The sequence below is a fragment of the Bos javanicus genome, chromosome 18 (assembly GCF_032452875.1).
Source record: "Bos javanicus breed banteng chromosome 18, ARS-OSU_banteng_1.0, whole genome shotgun sequence".
Taxonomy (NCBI): domain Eukaryota; kingdom Metazoa; phylum Chordata; class Mammalia; order Artiodactyla; family Bovidae; genus Bos; species Bos javanicus.
Window position 1 is genome coordinate 36,310,480 of NC_083885.1, and position 21,048 is coordinate 36,331,527.

Sequence of the window (21,048 nt, forward strand, 5' to 3'; positions counted from 1 at the left end):
ATTCGTACAGGTGCTAAAGTAGGAAACTTGACTTCTGCCTTCCAGGCTAGTTGAAGAGGTCAGAGATAACTGTATATGCAAGGACCGATTATATGTTACAAGCTCTAAAATGCTTCTGGAATTTATAGAAGAAAAGTCATTGATGGTGATTATTTGCTTAATGGTTATTTGAATTAGAGAATGAATGAATGGACTGTTGAACAATGAACTAATAGAGCAGGCCTATGGAAGAGGTAGAACTTAAGCTGGATCAATTTCATAAGTACCACTGCCTGTCTTTCATCTGTAAAATGCTGTCTGATCATTAGGATGCAGAGCAATTGTAGGGTGGATTTAAAAAAAAAACAGATTTTGATGATTGTTTTAGATGATCAGTCCAAAATTTTTGGAAAATAGATATACTTCCAGTAAGGACATTTAAAGAGAAGTAAATTGGAGCTCAGTCCAAGGAAGAATTTTAACTGAATGAATGTTGAAAGGGAGGTGACAATCCTGTTTGTATCAAGCAGAAGTCATTCAAGTTCTTTGAATGCTCATAGAAAAAGCTAATTGATCAGTTTGAGCCAAAGGAGACTTTCAGTCTTTCTACTTTGAAAAAATTTTTTTTCTCTGTTCTTATCTATGGACTTAATGGTTTATTAGTTGGTGACTTGATAAGAGTTACTCTTAATTTCTCCCTCTTTTCACATGGTCTTCCCCTCATCACTCTCTGTCCTTTTAAACTTGTTTTTCTTCCTAGCATTTTCACTACCTGATATTTTATATTTGTTTAGTTTCTGTCCTCTCGCTAGAATGAAGCAGATAATTTGTTTCCCACTATATCCTTAGAACCACGAATATGTCTCACAAAATTGGCACTCAGTAAACATGTGCTCCACCTTTATGTAAAAATGGATAACATTTTCATTTGTATAAGTTAACTACAGTTTTTTCTGTTCCTTCTAAGAAAATATAGAAAAGTATTAGCAGAGAATTTAAGCATTGGAGGAATTTATCAACAACAGCATACCCTCTGAGAGATGTGCTTGATATGAATTCATGTTAAAGTTTGAAGTGCTTTGGCCCAGTAAATAATACAGATTTAGCTTCATTTGTTTTTTAGTTTTTTGTGTTGAAGATGCTGGTAAGGAAGGATGGCTCCACAGGGATTACCTCTGGGAACACACAATCCAGAGCCAAACAATAGGCCCTTACGTTATCTGGGGGATCTCCTTTTTTACCTCCTGTAATTTGTGATATCATAATTAGGCCTGCATATTATTTCTGAACACTGCCATACAATGTACCTCATTTAGCTGGGCTTATGGAGATTAGATCATGCACAGGAAGCTGGCTCCTTCGTTATCAGGCTCCACAGAGGAGTTGGGAGGCTTAAGGAGTATGAAAAATTAGGGTTGATTTAAAGGGACAGGGTTCTCTGGAAAAGCACAGAGATTTTTCCAGCTTGTGCCTCCTTGACCTTTAGTTTCCCATCATTGATTTCCACCTCACTCCTCTTTGTGTTAATTAGGGCCTCTTCTAAGTTTTCCTTTCTTCACCCTTTAAGATAGGTCTGCTTGTAGAGAGCAGACATGCAGACACCTTGGAGGAAGCGGAAGGCGAGACAAATTGGGAGAGCAGGATTGACATATATGTACTACCGTGTGTAAAGTAGCTAGTGGGCTGTATGGCACAGGGAGTCTCAGCTGGAATGTATGCAAATGTAGAGTTGATTCACTTGTACAGCAGAAACTAGCACAATATTGTAAACCAATTATACTAAAAAAAAAATAGATCTGCTAATACAGACTTTGTGAGATTGTTATAATTTCAATGAGCCAGCTCTTTAAAAGAATCTAACCTGGTACCTGGAAGATAAAAATCCTAGCATAGTTCCTGGAACACATGTGTGTGCTCCATTGTCAAGTGTGTAATCATCGTCAGAGCCTCTTTTTTCTTCTTTTATTATTATTACAGTTGACACCATCAGGTTTTAGTTAATTTATTAGAATAGAATTAAGTACATTTTAAAATCCTATTATGCTTGATTGGAGTTTTGAATAGCATTTTAGCACTTTGTAAGGTATTTTAAATTATCCACCTTGAATAATAACAACAGTATTATTGTTTTAACTCATTTTATTCTTCCTGTTAGATCACAAGCAATGAAAGAGAACAATTTTTCTTCACCTTGATACTCAGAGTAGTGCAGTGCCTAGAACAGTAGTTTGATTCCAGTATGTATTCAGAAAAGTTTGTTGAATCCTTTTTGAAAGGTACAAATAAAATATTTAACATAGTTATTGTTAATAAGCTTCAGCATCCTCACACACTTAACCCTATAAAGCCAGTGCAGATTTAGGTGCACATTGATTGAACTGGGGAGAATAGGACTTGCCCATGTGGCAGTCACATCTGGAGAATGACAAATCTAGGGACTTCCCCTTGTCGTCCAGTTGCTGAGACTCTGTGCTCCCAATGCCGGGGGCCCGGGGTTCAATCCCTGGTCAGGGAACTAGATCCCATGTGCCACAGGTAGAAGATTCTGCATGCTGCAACTAAGACGCAGCACAGCCAAATAAATAAATAAAAACAAATAAAAAAAAGGACAAACCTAGAGCAAACTTTTATTTTGCTTTTTTTTCTTTCAAATCTAGTCTTAAGCTTTTCTGTTTGCTTGTTAGTCCTAGTAGCAGGGCCTTTAGCAGTAAGATAACTATTGTATAGATGAATAGTAGATGAGGAGGCTCTGAGCTAGTCAGAAGTAGGAAAGGAATAGGTCAGAAAATGGGTCCATCTGCCTGGTTCCCCAGCAGTTCTTCAGGCTGCATGCATGAAGGGTGATACTTCATTTCAGTCTCGCTGTGTTTCAACCTGTCTGCCAATCTCAGGTGTTTTCCTTAGCCTTAGACTTAAAAATGTTCACCTTAGGACTGGAGTGTTACTTAAGGTAAGCCTTCAGCCCTGCTGATATGTGTGCGGTGTTTGACTCCCATTTCTCAGGCCTTGCACTCACTGTACCGCTGTGTCCTTTTCCCTAGGTGTATGTGGTCGGGAATGAACCTTTATCAGTTTTGGTGGATTCTCTGCTTCCTGTCCTGGGAGTCCTCTTCTCTCTTTACTGTTTTACCAAGCAGAGCGTGTCTCATCTAAGGTAAACAACCTAGAGAACCTTCTTGTTTGTAAACAGTGAAGTCTTTCTTGCATGTTGTTCTTCTTTTGAATATGACTTATGCCCCTTCGTAGTTGTTTTTTATTTTTTCTTTCAAGGTCAGAAAAACTTCTGACAGTCCTCTAGAAAAGAAAGAGTGCTTTGCAGATTGCAGGGGAATTGGATTTAGTTTCTAGAATGACCTTCCTCAGCCTCTGTTTTAGACATCAGAGGGAAAATCTCTGTACACGTATGAGCATGCCCCTGTTTGACCAGTGAACAATACTGCTACTGTATGTCTGGGGAGGAGGAAATAGAGGTTAGACCATGAACACCTTGTGAGCAATTAGAAATCAAGTTTGGGAAACCTGGATCTGAATGTGGCACTCTGTAATTTAGGCCTGGATTTGGTGTTTGTGCACAGTGTTAATGAGAAAGAAGGAGTTCCTCAGTCATCCAGAAAATAATCTTCTGTATTGAAATTTAAGTGGGACTCATTATGTATGGACACTGTTCTCACAGTGATTTGTGTTGTTTCTCTCTCCTTATTAGACTTAAATTGGAAGATTGGGATTGACACATACACACTACTAGGTATAAAATAGATAATAAGGACCTGCTGTATAGCACAGGGAACTCTACCCAATACTCGATAACGGCCTATATGGGAAAAGAACCTTAAAAAAGGGTGGATATATGTATAACTAATTCAGTTAGCTATACACCTGGAACTAATACAACATTGCAAATCAATTATACTCCAACAAAAATTTAAAAAATTTCTATCCTTTCCAAAGTCCTACAGAATTCTGATTTTTGGTGTTTGGAAATCCCCCCATATGTAATCTCATACACAGTAATATTATCTTCTTCATAGGGTTATTATGAAGACTAACTATATTGAAGTAAGTGTATAGCACTGTCCTTGGCAAATTATAAGCTCAATAAATAGTCATTATCATCATCATTGTTAACTGATAAAGGGAAGTACTCAGTCTGGCATATTATTCACAGCTTACATATTGCCTTTTGGTTAGGGTGTCACTGAGGCCTACAGCCATGAGGGAAGTGACAAGAGAAAGTGCATTGGAAGATGGAGGGTATAAATGTGTGAATTTGGCTTCTGAAGACCATTCCTATAATAACTCTTGTTCTAGTTTTGAAATTGAAGTCCTCACAGCACTATCATGTCTCATCAGACTGAGAAGGAAGAAGCAAACGTTTATTCCACTTCTCTCCTGGTTGACTGGCACAGTTAAGAGGGGATAAGGAATCAGCAAGAATTTGCTGGTGTACTATTTCTTGGTCACCAGTTATTGGTCCCATTGACGGTAGATGGTTTGATCCGTGCCAGCATTCTTTCACAGTGCCTGGTCCAAAGGCAGTGAGTACACTTGGAATTAACAAAAAAAACCATGTGGGGCTCATGTGTCATATCAGAGCTGCTTCTACAGCCAGAGATTAGTCAGTCGCTCATCAAATTTCAGGATGTTTGCTTTCTGAAATTCTTAAGCATAGTTTCCGCTCCCACACGTCAGTAATACTAGGTGATTGTGCCAGCGTTAAGAATGCATGGAACCTGACAGTCATTCTTTCTTTTTCTGTGTTAACTTGTTAGACATGTAGAGTATGATGACAAGCTCATTTATAACTGCTTTTTTCTGCCAGGTCACTTTGCCAAGAGATCTTATTATGGATTCTGGGGAGACTGGAGAGAAAGAAGGCAATTGCTAGCCTGAAAGGATTTGCAGGGTTGGACAAATCTGTGCCCGCTCTCCATTCTCTGTGCCACTTTAGAGCTGCCACTCAGGGCGGCATTATGATCACCATCAAAGAGGCCTTTTGGTGAGTCCACCCATTCTTTGCTCTCTCTTCAGATTTAATTGTACCCAAAAGGCTGTTCTATGACTTGTCCACTAAGGGGCGCTGATAGAAAGGAAACCAGAAATTAGCAGCTGAGGTGTTATTTATAATCTCTAAGTGAAAGGTGACCCTTAAATGATCCTCCAGGTTTTTCCTAGATGCTAACTAATAGGTGCAGTTTACTGCAGTCTCACAGCTCTGTGTCATAACAAGCCCACTTATTTCGCAGAGTCTTTGCCAGTGAATCAGAGTAATTGGCAAACACCTTTCACCCTCAACACTGTAACAATCCAGTTCTCTTTCTGACATTCAAAATGGTATATGTGTGTTCAGAGTCAGACTTACTCCTAAGGGAAATTCTCTCAGAGCACTCTTACGGTAATTTTGTGATAGAGGTTTGTTTCTCTTAGGGATTGTTTAGAAAGCAGCTAACTGATGTTAGTGGAATGGATAATTTATTTCTCCTATGTCTCACAAATGTATTTTACATTATTTCCATTTTCTGGGTGATATGTGTATATGTTACCACCTCAGAACATAAATTCTTGTTGATCAGAGTCCATGTAATATTTAACTGGTGGCAGCTGCTCTACTCAAATGTCATATCACATTCAAAGTCCTGCTGTTTGTTAAAGTGTTTAATATTTTTATTCATGGTCAGCTTGATTAAGTTTTTTTTTTTTGGTTAAGTTTTAAAACACGTATTCAATCAGAAAATTTTTCTATTTTTCGAACAGAAAAAAAATATTGATTGCAAATAGAACCATCAGTGTAGGTTTTGCAGTTACAACTATGCCCCTGAACAAAGGGAGCTTAATATTTTTTGTCATTTTTATTTAAAACCACTTTGGAACAGTTTAGAACCAATTTAGTGACTGCATAGAAAATTTCATAGTATTTGACTTATCAGCAGTTAAAACTTAGTGCTATCTTAACAAGTCTTTAGTGCAAGTATGTCAAAATCAATAGTTTCTATTGAAACTATAGTTTCTCTCTTTGGCAGGAAAAAAAGTAAATAGGCAGTGATAGAATGAATCTCCGTTCACTGCCAGAAGCGATAGATCCTTAACTAGGGGTCTCTACATGGACTTCTGGGACTCTATAATCCCCTTGAAATTACACACAAGGGATTTTTTATATGCAAATACAGATTCTTTGCTGAAAATAGGGTCCATAGCTTCCATTACATATTGAAGACACTCCATTTCTCCAGTAAGTTGACACTGTACCAGACTGGGATGGTGGGGTGGTGGTGGTGTCTGGTGTGTGTGTTTACGATTTCTTTTAAAACTGCTCATGGTGTTCATCCCCCAAGCCCGTGGTTTTTATCGCCACTTACCTTTCACTCCACCATTCTGCCCAGCAGCATTAGTTATCAATAAGAAGTCTGATTAAAGAAACTAGAAGAGCAGCTTAGATTTTATCATCTTTGGATCCAGAATTTTTACTTTTCTGGAGCTAAATATGACTATTTGAAATTGATTCTTCCATTGCAGTTTTAAGAATGAATAAAACAATGCTTCTGAAGGTAATTGTTAGCATGTCTTTTTTTATTTTTTAAAGAATCTTTGAATATGGTATTTCATTTTGATAAGATGGTTCACAGAAGGTTAGACACAATTTCAGCTTTTCTTCTAACTTAAAATGTGTTGGAGATAACATGAATGATCTCTAAAAGATAGGATAATATAGGAAGTAATCCTAAACTTAACTTCTAGGTGATTCATTCTACTAAAGGATTATAAATACTATGTTACTAGTGAACCAGCAGATTGGGACATACTGCCCAGTGAGACTGTTTGCTAAATTAACTTTAATAATTGTACTTTTCACTGAAATGAAGCAACACCTGTCATTTTTTCCCTCAATTTAATCTGAAAGAAGTTTTGTTCTTTCATCACAAAAATAGTAAATGTTCTTTGTATAATATAAAAAAGCATAAAGAGGAAACAAAAGTTACCAACTGTCCTAATCACAGTTTACACGATTTTAGCGTCTTGTTTTTAGTGTATCTTCTGTACCTTTGTATTTATTTACGTGATATAGTATAAGAATATTATATGTTGGCTTTTTCACTTGTCTGATGAATGAAAACTAGAAGCCATAGTACCTTATGAGAATTTTCCTTAAACTTTTTGCAGAAATCACAACACTGTTTTTGATAATTTAGCCACAGTATTACTTGGAAATTCAGCCTGCTCAGTTTTCTGAATCTATGGATTTTTACAAGTCAACAATTGGCTCACTGAGATTGACTGAATCTCTTCCTATGAAGATTATGTCTTTTTCCCACTGCTCATAACCCTTAGCAGCTCATTGAAAAAAATCCAAGCTCCTTTGACTGGCATCCAACATTCTCTGTGGTCTGGCCTCACTTTTCAGCCTTTTCTTGTCTCTTCTCTTCTTCAGGAACCAGAATATATGCATAAACCTGTACTTTAATTCCTCATTGCATTTGAAGCTTATTGAAATAATATCAATAGTGATCTTTCAACGTCCGTCTTCAAATGAATCTTTTCCCCATTTGAGCAAATGACTATACAAAACATGATAGCCTAGCTTCTGAGAATAAATAACTTTTTCAGCATGGAGAAACAGGAAAATAATTTAAACATTTTTGAGCTTTATAATGATTTACTGTATGAAATTAACATGTTACTTTAGAAGATTATTAATGGGGTCTCCAAAAAAAAAAAAAAAAGAATAACTCTGGGAAATAAATCTCCCCCTGCATTGCAGTGATGAAGATGAAGCCCTGTACCAAAAGGTGTCCTCAGAGCAGTGCCGAGTGGAGCACCTTGGGGGCTTGCTGTCCCATTGCCAGGAATGTGGTTTAGCAGGTGACTTCTTCATCTTCTGCTTGAAGGTAAGAATTGTGTATAGCTCACTGTCATTTTTATTCTAGGGTAGTATCAGGAGCACCTTTGAATTTGCCAGGCAGTCATAATTTTAGGTTCTAAAATTAGGTCTTAATTTAGGAGAAATAAAGTTCATAGGGTAATATTTTCTTTTCAGTAGCCTTTGGTTCAGTCAAAAAGAAATTTACCTTCAGCAGTATACATAGGATCGAACTCCTTTGCGAGGTAATCTCCACTGAATTTTTAGAGATGACCAAAGTAAAGCGATTGATCTACGAAAGGGTTAATCTTTGCTCTGTGTTGACAGTAAGAACTCTTTTGAAGTTAATAGCAGGTTTTACAGCTGTGGAATAATCCCTCATCCTTTCTGACTGTTGTTTTGTCAGGTATTTGCAAAGGAGATTTAGCAGTTCTGCCCCTCTCATTTCATTTTGTAGCCACTTGAAGCCTTTTCCGGGTTTATTTCTTAGTCTGGTGGCTTTGTTTTCTTTTGCTCTAATGTCAGTAACTTACACCCTGTTACTCCTTATTTGCATTGTTAGAGACCATGAATCAGTGTCTCTGATTCCCTGTCATTGATCTCTGCCTTCTTTGGTATTTTCCCTAAAGAAAATGTCCACTCTAAGAGAATGTCTTTGGAGTTTAAGGTTGGTGTGGGTTGGGAGAATGAGAGGAGGAAATCAGGGCTAACGTTCCTAGAATTGAAGTGGGGAATACTTTTTTGAGGTTTCTCACCTCTCTTATTCACATTCATACCCCTGTGCAGCCACTCACTGTAAATAACATCCCAAGAAAATATTCTCCTAATTGGATGATTTTTTAAAATTTGTTTCAAAAAGTCAAAGGGCTTTGCTCTGAACCAAAGTTCCTCTACCTTGGTGCTATTGACATGTTGGGCTAGGTATTTGTTTCTTTGAGTGGGGGCTTCCTGTCCATCATAGGATGTTTACCAGCATCCCTGACCTCTACTCAGAGATGTCTGTGTCATCTCCCAGTTATGACAACCAAAAATGTCCCTCAGCATTGCTAAGTGCCCACTGGAGAGCAAAATTGCCCAGAAACAGTTGGGCACCACTGCTCTAAACTGTCAGTTATTAATACTGTGGTTAAAGTATTCATTATTATGGAACTTAAGGTTTTCCTTTCCCACGGAAATTTACAGATGAAAGCTAGGGAAAATCTTATAAAACCCACAGTAATGAATTACCTGTTAGTAGAAGTTCAGTTCTGAATATCCTAGGGAAAAAGAACTCTGGTGGTAAAAGCATCTAATAGTCACTGAAAAGGGTTTGGAAATGTTATATGACCTCAGTTCAAGGGAGGCTAGTGGTAGAGATCATAAAAATAGTGATAAAGTAAGTAGTTTGTCAGGCTAGTTCTTTGTGTGTGTTTATGATTTTTATTGTAAAGTTTATCATTTTCATATACTTGGCACATTGATATATGTATTACTCTGCAGCTTACCTCTTCCATTCAGTTGTGTTTTTAAGATTATATTGATATCTGTGTAGATCTAGTTCATTTATTTCAACTGCTGCAATATAGTAAATACATCACAGCTTATTCATTCTCTTATCGAAGGACATTTGTTTCCAGTTTTTGGCTATTATAACTAATGCTGTAATGAACAGAGACTGGTTCTCCATATATACATTTCAAATGAGTTTTCTGTTTTTAAAGTCCTTAGTTCTGTAGGATTTTTCTTTACTTTTTCTTTTCTCCCACACTGATAGGAATTAACTCACGTGGCTGTGGAAGATGAAACAGAGTTAAAAATGAAGTCTTTCTCCAACAAAAGCCTTTTGGAATTAGAACAGCACCAGACTCTTCTGGTGGAAGGTCAGGAGCGGAAGCTGCTGGTTCTCCAACTGGTGGCTCTTCTGTGTGAGAGAATGTCTGAGCAGATATTCACCAACATCACTCAGGTCAGTGGCTGCCACATAACGGATCCCAGCCTGGTGGTATTTGTCTGTTTTGGTTTCTTTCATTCTTTCCCAAAGATATTTTTTAAAATGTCACTCAGAGTGTGTTTTGATGACACTTGTATCAGTGCTACACCTGGAATTCTGGTTAAAAGTAAATTACTGAGCCACACCAGACTAAGAGAATCAGTACTTTCATAGGTCCTGGGAATTGTCATGTTTAACAAGCTCTTGAAGTGGTTCTTGTGCACATAAAACAGAACTGTTTTAAATATTTATATATCTCAGTGGTTTTCAACTTTTGGTGCAAATAAATTGCCTGGGATCTTTTTCCTAATATTGATGCCCAGCCCACTTTTAGAAATTCTGATTCAGTATGTCTACATTAGAGTCTGGGCATATGTATTTTTTATTTTAAGCTCCATAGATAATTTTAATGTACACTAAAAGTTGAGAATGAGGGACTTCTCTGGCAGTCCAGTTGTTAGGACTCTGGCCTTTCAGTGCAGAGTGCACGGGTTCAACCCCTGGTCTGGGAACTAAGATCCTGTAAGCTATATGTCATGGCAGGAAAAAAAAAATGTTGAGAATGATTAAAACTCAAATTTGAAAAAAAAAAATCACTAATGATCACATTGAATTTTATAGGTCCTCTAACAGCTTATCACAACCTGTGAAGTATTTTTGTTGCCTTTTTATTTTGCCAGTGAAGTTTACAGATTTTATTTAGTGCCTTCAGGATCAAGTAACTGTGGATCAGATCAGTGCTTGAATTTAATGGCTCAGCCTTTTTTTTTTTTTTTTTTTTTGGCCAGCGTTTTTTACATACATATATATTTATTTATTTATTTTTGGCGGTGCTGGATTTTTACTACTGAAAGGGCTTTTCTCTAGCTGCAGCAAGCAAGGGCTACTCTTCATTGCAGTGCACGGGCTTCTCATTGCAGTGGCTTCTCTTGTTATGGAGCATGGTCTCTGGGGCCTGCAGGCTTCAATAGCTGTGGCACATGGACTCAGTGGTTGAGCTCAGGGGCTCTAGAACATGGCTTAATAGTTGTGGTGCATGGGCTTAGCTGCTCCACAGCATGAGGGATCTTCCTGGACCAGGGAATGAATGTGTCTCCTGCATTGCTAAGCAGATTCTTTACCTCTGAGCCACTAGGGAAACCTTTTGCCAGCATTTTTTAAAAGTAGGAATTAAAAGTACTAAAGCATAGGCAGTGTAGTCATATTTTACCCTTTACCACAGTTGGTTGTGGCTTGGTTGGTGAATAATCAGCTGTGAGATGGTCTGATTGTCACACTTAAATCTGACACTCCAGCTCTTTGTATCATCGTCATTGTCCTCTGCCTTCGGGTGTTGCTAAGCAGCATTTCACTACAGCTCCTGCTGAGAAAATTTGCAGCTGCCTGTCAGCTCTGACTTATCGTGCCTGTTTAATGAGATTTATGCTCATGATTTCTTTTCTGGCCTCTTACTCCTTCAGTTCATTGACCCTGTATTACTCAGTAGGGTGATTTGTTTCTCCTGTGTTTATATCAATTCGCTAAAGAATTTTTCACCCAGACCTTGTTTTTGTCTCAGGATGCCCATTGGAAAGGGAAATGGTTTAAAAACTGATATGACTTAAACTTTCCCACTTATCTCCCTTTGCTCCTAATTAAGGAACAATGGCATTAGGCTGATACAAAAGTGATTTGTCCCATTAAATTTTCCTTCATCTGAGGTTGAACTGTATCATGACAAAAAGGACCACACAAAACCCCACTAAACTGCATCTTGTAGACTTAGTGATGGTGATAATTTTGGTATGTTATTTTGAAATACATACATGCATATGGATAAATTATAAGTAATAAATTAAAAGTAATTTTGTTAATATCATTAGGAATGAAGACTTTCAGTATAAAAAATAAAAGAGTTTAATGAATTTAAGTTAAGTAGAACCCCTGTCATATTAAATTTTAACTGGAAGTGTTTGTTTGAACTCATAGTTTATTTTTCTCATTTTTAAAAACAGATATTTCCTAGCTCAGTCCATTGTCTGTGCCAAGAAGCAATGACAGTCCAGTAGCCCTAAGCATCACTAGTACCAGATTATAGTTTCTAATCACCACTTCCTACCAGAAGAACACAAAGCTCATTGGATTAAAGGTCCAGGGCAGAAATTGTACAGTGTAAGCCTCAGGACATCTTGTTGTGCTTGAAAACCAGGAAGCAGTCTGAGATTAACAGGCTCATGTCAGTAGCGTTCAGAAGTTAACTTTGGAGGGGCTCCCACTGACCACAGGTAGGACAATTTGAGCATGAAAGAGAATAATGCCTGCAGTGGATTGAAATGCATCTAGTTCCCCCCCAAAAGGTATCTTGTAGGACATCTTTGGAGGTTCCTAGGTGATCAGTTCACTACTTTGTAAATCGATAAATGCAGGGAAAGAATAAGACATTTATCTTTCCTGTGGGAACTATGTTTCCATGTAATTAGTCAATGAAGAAATTTTTTTCTTTGTGTAAGAGCCACAGCTGGAAAATTCAAAATGAGAACTAGAAAATTATATCAATATTTTGCAATCCCCTAATGAAATAATCGATTGAGGTAGCAATCATCAGTGTCTACAAAAACCATTAGGGATACTTTATAATGAATGTATTAGGCCAAATATACCCAAACCATTTGATCCTTTCTTCTCCCAGCATTTAATTATAAAAACTTTCAAAAATTTCGAAGAATTTTATAGTGATTATCTGGATGTCCACCACCTAGATTCTGTCATTAGTCTTTTACTGTATTTGCTTTATCACATTTTTATCTATATCTCCATCTGCCTGTCCATTTTATTTTTGGTTAATTTCAGGGTTAATGCTAATATCAGTATGTCGTTGTTCAGTTGCCCAGTGATGTCTGACGCTTTGACTCATTTCAGAGAGTCAAAGAAAGAGTGTTCGTATATGTTTCCCTATATATTTCAGCTTATTCTTTTTTTTTTTTTTCAGCTTATTCTGATTATTTTTTTTTTTTGGTTGCATTGTGTGGCTTGTGGAATCTTAGTTCCCCAACCAGGGATTAAACCTGCACCCTCAGCAGTGAAAGCAAGTAATCCCAATCACTAGACTGCCAGGGAATTCACTGGGCTGAGTAATCTTAGCATCACTATAAAAAGAGAAGCAGACATTATGATGTGCCTCTCATGTAATGCAGTACGACATATGCCATACCACCAGGAAGTGTTCTTCCTCTCCAAACCCCCAAACAATATAAAACAACCCCCATCCCCTCACCACCCCACAGGATAAAGGAGCAAATTAAGTGCAATGAAGAAGCAATTAACCAAATCCATGATGCAGGAAATTCCATAGTACAAATGACCCAGTTTCTTCATCAGATAAATGGCATTAAGGAGGGACAGGGCTGTTGCAGCTTAAAAGGGACTTGAGACCTATCAGGGAAGTGTAATGAGTGGTTCTTGATTCAAACAAACCAATTGTACCAAGACATTTCTGTGAAAGTCATGGACCCAGTGTTAGAAGATATAAATAATTTGTTTTTTGTGTATTTGTAGTAAAGGTAGTTACGTAAAAGGGGCTTCCCAGATAGCTCAGTTGGTAAAGAATCCGCCTGCTGTGCAGGAGACCCCAGTTTGATTCCTGGGTCAGGAAGATCCCCTGGAGAAGGGATAGGCTACCGACTCCAGTATTCTTGGGCTTCCCTGGTGACTCAGACAGTAAAGAAGAATCTGCCTGCAATGAAGGAGACCTGGATTTGATCCCTGAGTTGGGAAGATCCTCTGGAGGAGGGCATGGCAACCCACTCCAGTATTCTTGCCTGGGAAGTCCCCATGGACAGAGGAGCCTGGTGGCCTACAGTCCATGAGGTCACAAAGAGTCGGACACGACTGAGCGTCTAAACACAGCACAGTTATGTAAAAAGACACATCTCTCTATTTGTTACAAATGCATATTGAAGAATTCCTGGATGAAAGATGAAAAATTTTAAAAACTGTGTTCATTAGAAGAATGATTAATAAATTGTGATATATTCATACAATGGAAAAAAAAACTGTGTTGGCAAATGGTATATTAGTATGTGAGATAATGCAGAGAAGAATGAGGCATGGAATGGTCTTTACTGATTCAGAGCCCTGTTCCAACTCCCAAGTTCTTTTATTCCATTAATATGTATTAAGGGCCTACTATGTGCCACCTACTCTTCTGGGTATCAGAGACATAGCAGTGAACAAAACAGACATATCTGTGCTCTCATGGAGCTTCAGTCAATTCAGTTCAGTCGCTCAGTTGTGTCCGAATCTTTGCGACCCCATGAATTGCAGCCCACCAGGCCTCCCTGTCCATCACCAATTCCCGGAGTTCACTCAGACTCAGGTCCATCGAGTCGGTGATGCCATCCAGCCGTCTTATCCTCTGTCGTCCCCTTTTCCTCCTGCCCCCAATCCCTCCCAGCATCAGAGTCTTTTCCAATGAGTCAGCTCTTTGCATGAGGTGGCCAAAGTACTGGAGTTTCAGCGTTAGCATCATTCCTTCCAAAGAAATCCCAGGGCTGATCTCCTTCAAAATGGACTGCTTGGATCTCCTTGCTGTCCAAGGGACTCTCAGGAGTCTTCTCCAACACCACAGTTCAAAAGCATCAATTCTTCGGCGCTCAGCTTTCTTCACAGTCCAACTCTCACATCCATACATGAACACTGGAAAAACCATCGCCTTGACTAGACGGACCTTTGTTGGCAAAGTAATGTCTCTGCTTTTGAATTTGCTATCTAGGTTGGTCATAACTTTTCTTCCAAGGAGTAAGCGTCTTTTAATTTCATGGCTGCAGTCACCATCTTCAGTGGTTTTGGAGCCTAGAAAAATAAAGTCTGACACCGTTTCCACTGTTTCCCCATCTATTTGCCATGAAGTGATGGGACCAGATGCTATGATCTTAGTTTTCTGAATGTTGAACTTTAAGCCAACTTATTCACTCTCCACTTTCACTTTCATCAAGAAGCTTTTTAGTTCCTCTTCACTTTCTGCCATAAGGGTGGTGTCATCTGCATATCTGAGGTTATTGATATTTCTCCTGGCAGTCTTGCTTCCAGCTTGTGCTTCCCTCAGCCCAGCGTTTCTCATGATGTACTCTGCATATAAGTTAAATAAGCAGGATGACAATATACAGCCTTGACGTACTCCTTTTCCTATTTGGAACCAGTCTGTTATTCCATGTCCAGTTCTAACTGGAGCTTACATTCATATGTATATATAGAGAGACAGTAAACAAGGCAAAATACACAGCATGTTAGATGGTGATAAGCACTAGAAAGAAAAAATCTAACAAGGAAAGGGATGGTGAAGGGAGTGTGGTAAGGTAAATAGGGTGGTCATGGAGAATCTCACTGAGAAAAGTAACTTTTGAGCAAAGATCTGAAGCAGGGAAGGAGGGAGCCATTGATATACCTAGGGGAAGAGTGTTTCAGATGAGAGGGAGTATGCCCAGAGTGTGGCAGGATCAGCAAGGGGGCCAGTGTATATGGAGTGGAATGAACAAAATTCCCTTTTTCCTGCCCTTCCAGGAAACTGCCACCCTCTGCACCATTCTGTAACTAGATCACTGTAATTGGCAGAGTAAAAGGGGTTCTATTTTCCTATGTTACATTTTTTAACGTAAGTAACACCTGCACCTGCTCACTGTAAAAATATTTAAGCCACATAAGAGTACAAATTTATAAAAAGTATAGACTTCTGATTAAAGATGCTATATTGAACAAAAGATTGTGTTTATCTGTTCCTTCTGGAAACTACAGTGACCAGCAGAGCAGGAGAAGAGATACAGTAGGTCAAAGAGAGTAACTAGAAGATAGTAGCAACTTCAGAAGATGGAAAGCCAAGTGCTTGCATGAGAGAAGTCAGGAAGCAAAGCCATGTGCCTCTAAAGAGCTGTTAAAAGTTGTGTTTTTTTTTTTTTTTAATTTTATTTTATTTTTAAACTTTACATAATTATATTAGTTTTGCCAAATATCAAAATGAATCCACCACAGGTATGCATGTGTTCCCCATCCTGAACCCTCCTCCCTCCCCATACCATCCCTCTGGGTCGTCCCAGTGCACTAGCCCCAAGCATCCAGTATCGTGCATCGAACCTGGACTGGCATCTCGTTTCATACATGCTATTTTACATGTTTCAATGCCATTCTCCCAAATCTTCCCACCCTCTCCCTCTCCCACAGAGTCCATAAGACTGTTCTATACATCAGTGTCTCTTTTGCTGTCTCGTACACAGGGTTATTGTTACCATCTTTCTAAATTCCATATATATGCATTAGTATACTGTATTGACCCAATCAAAAAATGGGCCAAAGAACTAAATAGACATTTCTCCAAAGCAGACATACAGATGGCTAACAAACACATGAAAAGATGCTCAACATCACTCATTATCAGAGAAATGCAAATCAAAACCACTATGAGGTACCATTTCACACCAGTCAGAATAGCTGCAATCCAAAAGTCTACAAATAATAAATGCTGGAGAGGGTGTGGAGAAAAGGAAACCCTCTTACACTGTTGGTGGGAATGCAAACTAGTACAGCCACTATGGAGAACAGTGTGGAGATTCCTTAAAAAACTGGAAATAGAACTGCCTTATGATCCAGCAATCCCACTGCTGGGCATACACACTGAGGAAACCAGAAGGGAAAGAGACACGTGTACCCCAATGTTCATCGCAGCACTGTTTATAATAGCCAGGACATGGAAGCAACCTAGATGCCCATCAGCAGATGAATGGATAAGAAAGCTGTGGTACATATACACAATGGAGTATTACTCAGCTGTTAAAAAGAATACATTTGAATCAGTTCTAATGAGGTGGATGAAACTGGAGCCTATTATACAGAGTGAAGTAAGCCAGAAGGAAAAACACCAATACAGTATGTTAAAAGTTTTTTGAGAAAAGGGGAAAAAAGGCAAACCACTTCTCTCTGCAGAAGCCTGGAAGGACTGGGGGCACCAGATGAGCCCTAAAGATGGAGCTGAATTTGAACCATGTTGACAAGCTCCACAAGAGTCAGAAGACTATTTGATTCCTTCTTTAACTTTGTACAACCACCTCCCCTCCCCAGCAAAAAACTAGAGGTTTATTGTTGAGAGAGGTTGAACCCAGAGACTTTGAACTTGGCTGATGCAGCATGCTGCAGAATGGGAGGATTAAGTCGAAGTCTGCAGACTTAACAGTGAGGCCTCAGCTCCCTTATAGTCATCTGTAAGGGCAGTGTTGGCAATAGGTTTACATATCCCCAAAGGATCATTGTGATGATTTAAGTGAGTAAATACCTATAACACATTCAGAACAGTACCTGGTAAATTGTAAATGCTTACTATTGTCACTAAAATAGCTAAGTAAAACCAGTTGCCTCTGTAGAATCAGATGGGGAGAAATAGGGTAGGCAATTGCCATTTTTTCATTATAAACTTTCACGAGTATTTGGCTTTTAGAATGACATTGCTTTACAAAAATGTTTAAGTAAAAAATAAAGGTGTCTTCCATTGTCTGCTCAATACACATAAATTCTAGAACCAACAGCAGTCACATACCTACCTATTCTCGTGGCTGACAGTTCATAAAATCACAGGAAATGATTAGTGGGGGAGGAGGTGTTGTCAAAATGGGTATACAGGTTTTGTTGTTACAGGAAAGTTTAGGAGCAAAGGTACTTCATAAATAATAATACCAGCTGGCTGTCATACCAGTTAACAGCACCCAGGTTTTTTTTTTTTTTCCTTTAATACACATACAAACTGAAAGTTTCTTTCTTAACAAAATTAGGATCATACTACTTGTTTAGCAATATTAAGCATAGTAGATAGATCAATCTATAGTGGGGTAGATAGATCAGTAGGTAGTTAGGCAGAGAGATAGAGGACAGGAATTTAGAATAAGTTGGAAGGCTAGATAATTCTGTTCCAGCATTTTAACAGTGTATTTGCGCTGAAATAGAAGCTTCCTGTAATCAAGGAGTGTTTTAGAAGACTCTTTGAAGTCAGAATAGGTGGAACCCAAGATGGTAGATGCACCAGTTTCTCTGGGAAAAGCCAGTGTCCTTAACTTCTAGTAATCAATAAATTCTCAGGCTTGAGAGGGTTGCCATAACCCGTGTTGTTTATTTCAGTAGGTGGAACTTTTAATAACCTTTCTAGTTTCCTGCCTGACCTCCAAAAGACAAGTGTTAACAAGCCATTCTCCTAACTTTAAGTCTGCAATAAAGATTGTAGCATAGCATGTGATTTGCCTAGAGAGTTGAACATACAAGCTTGCATGTTATTTAGAGGCTTATTATGACCTATCACAGCCATCCCATTTTCAAGTTGATTTTTCCCTTTTGAGCCATTAATCCTAAATGTAAGTGTGAGTGTGTGTACATGTATGTGTGTGTGCACATATATAGGTATGTGCAGGCATCTTTTATTCAAATGTGTTTCTACTTAAGATGATTAATCAAAGCACAGTTAAAATAATGCTGACCAAATTAATTTCATTTAAGGCTTAGTTGTTATCCAGATGCTGTGTAAACTCTTGTATATGAATAATCTTAATCCTTTAAAACCATTCAATACTTTGAAAAATGACTCTGGATTGGTTGTGCAGATCATTTGGGGACATTGAATTCTAAATAGAATGAATGCCTTTTTGCATATTCTTTGCCTACTAGAACTAGTCTATCAAAATGGGAGTAAGGAATATTTGAGGAGGAATCCTCATTAGGAGAAACAGATCTAAGACACTCGGAGATGGTCAGAAATTCAACAAATCATCTTTCATTTAAATTTCCTAGCAAAATTCACAAAAAGTAAAGGAAGGTAAGATGGTGTATTAAAAGATTTGAGAAAGTGTAAGTGGACTTTCTCATTTATTGACTGTATGGCTTTGAGCAGATCACCTCTTTTTAAAAATTGTGTTTATTTACTTATTTTTGGCTATGCTGGGTCCTCGCTGCTGCTCAGGGGCTTTCTGCAGTGCTGGCGAGCCGGGGCTACTGTCTAGCTGCTTACACGGGCTTCTTACTGTGGTGGATTCTCTTGTTTCAGAGCATGGGCTCTAGAGCCCAGGCTTAGTAGTTGTGGTCTAGGGCTTATGCCCCGTGGCGTGTGGAATCTTCCCGGACCAGGGTTTGAACCCATGTCCCCTGCATTGGCAGTGGATTCTCAACCACTGAACTATCAGGGAAGCCCTCCAAATCACCTAAGTCTGAGATTCTTCTTCTGAAAATGAGGACAAGAATACATCCTAGAGCTGATGTGACGCCTAGGTGAACTGGTGCATGTAGAACCCTGAGCACCGTGCCTGCTGCACAGTAGCAGTTGTTCTTGAAGCTTCTTGCTATTGTGACATTGATGAGGGAGAAAATGAAGATGTAGACATCAGATGTAAAGAGCATTTTGAGTTTGTTTTTTTCTTGCTCCTTGCTGATTCTAGATTTCATTTCTGTGGTAGGTTGTGGACTTTGTAGCAGCAACCCTGCAGCGAGCATGTGCAAGCTTGGCCCACCAGGCAGAGAGCACCGTGGAGTCACAGACACTGAGCATGTCCATGGGGCTGGTGGCCGTCATGCTGGGAGGAGCCGTTCAGGTGAGTTGGAGAAGTGAGCCAAACTTGAAAGGAGGGAGAAGAGAAAAACCTTCCCATCCATACCCCGTGAGAAGTCAGAATGGCTACTGCACACAGTAGAACTGGGCCAAACAAGTCAGGTTGTTGATAAGAATTCTCTCCAAGTAGAAGACAAGAAAACAGTACCACTTCCTCTTTGTTACCTGGGTAGACTTCCCCATCAAAAGGGCAGGGCCCTTTCTGACTGGGCGTAAGCTGGATTTGGAAATACCTGTTTTGCATCTATGGTGAATACTAGATTCTCTGGCCTTCACTGTACTGGTTCTCTGAAGCTCAGCCCTTGTCGCTGCTGCTGTTGTCAGGGAAGAATCTTTGTAACCTACCGGCTACATAGGATTCCATGTTTTCAATAGTTCCATTTTGGCACAGGATCCATTGTTCAACTCATATCATGTGGCATGTTAAAAGTTTTGTTTCCAGTGCATGTATCTTTTACATACTTAATTTATAATTTTTTAACTTTATTCACTCAAAAAATATGTATTGCCTACTTGTTATGTGCCAAACGCTGAGCCAGGGTGCTGGAAATGGGGCAGTGGATGAAGCAGACATGGTCCCTCCTGCCATGAAGCTTAGAACCCATGAGGGAGCCAGGCATTAAATGATTGTGTCAAAAAATAGAATTGAATGAAGTACCTCAAGTAGAGGGTACCAAGAGAACATAACATCTAACCTAGGCTGGGGAGATTTCCATAAGGACTATCTATATAAGTTTAAGCTAAGACTTGATGCATAGGAGTTTGGGAGTGTGTGTAGGGCAGATGGAGGGGCCTCTTTCAATGACAGAGCGTCATGTATGAGGACTGGAAGCAGGAAGGAGCTCTGAATACTTAAGACACTGATAGAAGGCTGTGTAGCTGAACTGTAGAGACAGGAGTCAGAACAAAGTGGAAAGGTAAGCACCTGTGTGTGTGACATATCACATTAGGTTAGAAGACTGCGAGAAAGTGAAGTAGGATTAGTGCAAGTATTATGAAATCTTCCCTGAAATCAAACTGGACAGAACTCTTAGCAATGAGTAGGGAACTCCTCTGGGAATGGATTTTTGAGTTTAAGGATTAAATTCTGATACTGATTCTTGATCTATTAGAATTTGCCTCTCTCTAGCTTGTCCTTTAGGAGAAAAGAAATTTTATTTGGGCCTGTTGTTAATGTGAAACCCATTTTTGGTATATTTACTTAGCACTCCTAATTTTTTATTTTTTTGGAAAAAAGCACTTTTGGTTCAGTTACTGTATCATATTCCTCCTGTTAGAGCTGTCAAGGAGGAGTTCACCAAGGAAATTGTTTTTCCCTTTGGCTGCACTAAGCAGCATGTGGGAATCTTAGTTTCCCTGACCAGGGATCGAACTCGGCACCCCCTGCCTTTGGAACGTTGAATCTTTATCATTGGACCACCAGGGAAGTCCCTGGAATAATTTTTCTTAAGTTGTACTATTAATGGATTTAGTTGACCTGGTTGATTTGTGTTTTTCTGGTTGAGTATTGATTTGAAAAATCTTTATTTCCGTAGTTGAGAGTGTGTTTTTTTGCTTATTTAACACTTAGAATTTCAAACCGTGTCGCAAAACAACACAGAAATCTCCAATTCCTTTTTGAAGTCCATTATTGTGGGGCTG

At 38.9% G+C, this 21,048-nt stretch overlaps 1 protein-coding gene across 2 annotated transcripts in view; it reads left to right on the top strand.

Annotated features, from left to right (window-relative positions):
- The window catches only part of TANGO6 (transport and golgi organization 6 homolog), a 184,537-nt gene that overhangs the window by 41,486 nt on the left and 122,003 nt on the right, over positions 1 to 21,048 (top strand). For both annotated transcript variants that reach the window (XM_061387714.1, XM_061387715.1), the window contains exons 8-12: positions 3,021 to 3,133; positions 4,799 to 4,975; positions 7,733 to 7,859; positions 9,585 to 9,776; positions 19,256 to 19,390. In XM_061387714.1, coding sequence (XP_061243698.1) covers positions 3,021 to 3,133; positions 4,799 to 4,975; positions 7,733 to 7,859; positions 9,585 to 9,776; positions 19,256 to 19,390 — 744 coding nt within the window. The remainder of the gene's footprint in view (positions 1 to 3,020; positions 3,134 to 4,798; positions 4,976 to 7,732; positions 7,860 to 9,584; positions 9,777 to 19,255; positions 19,391 to 21,048) is intronic.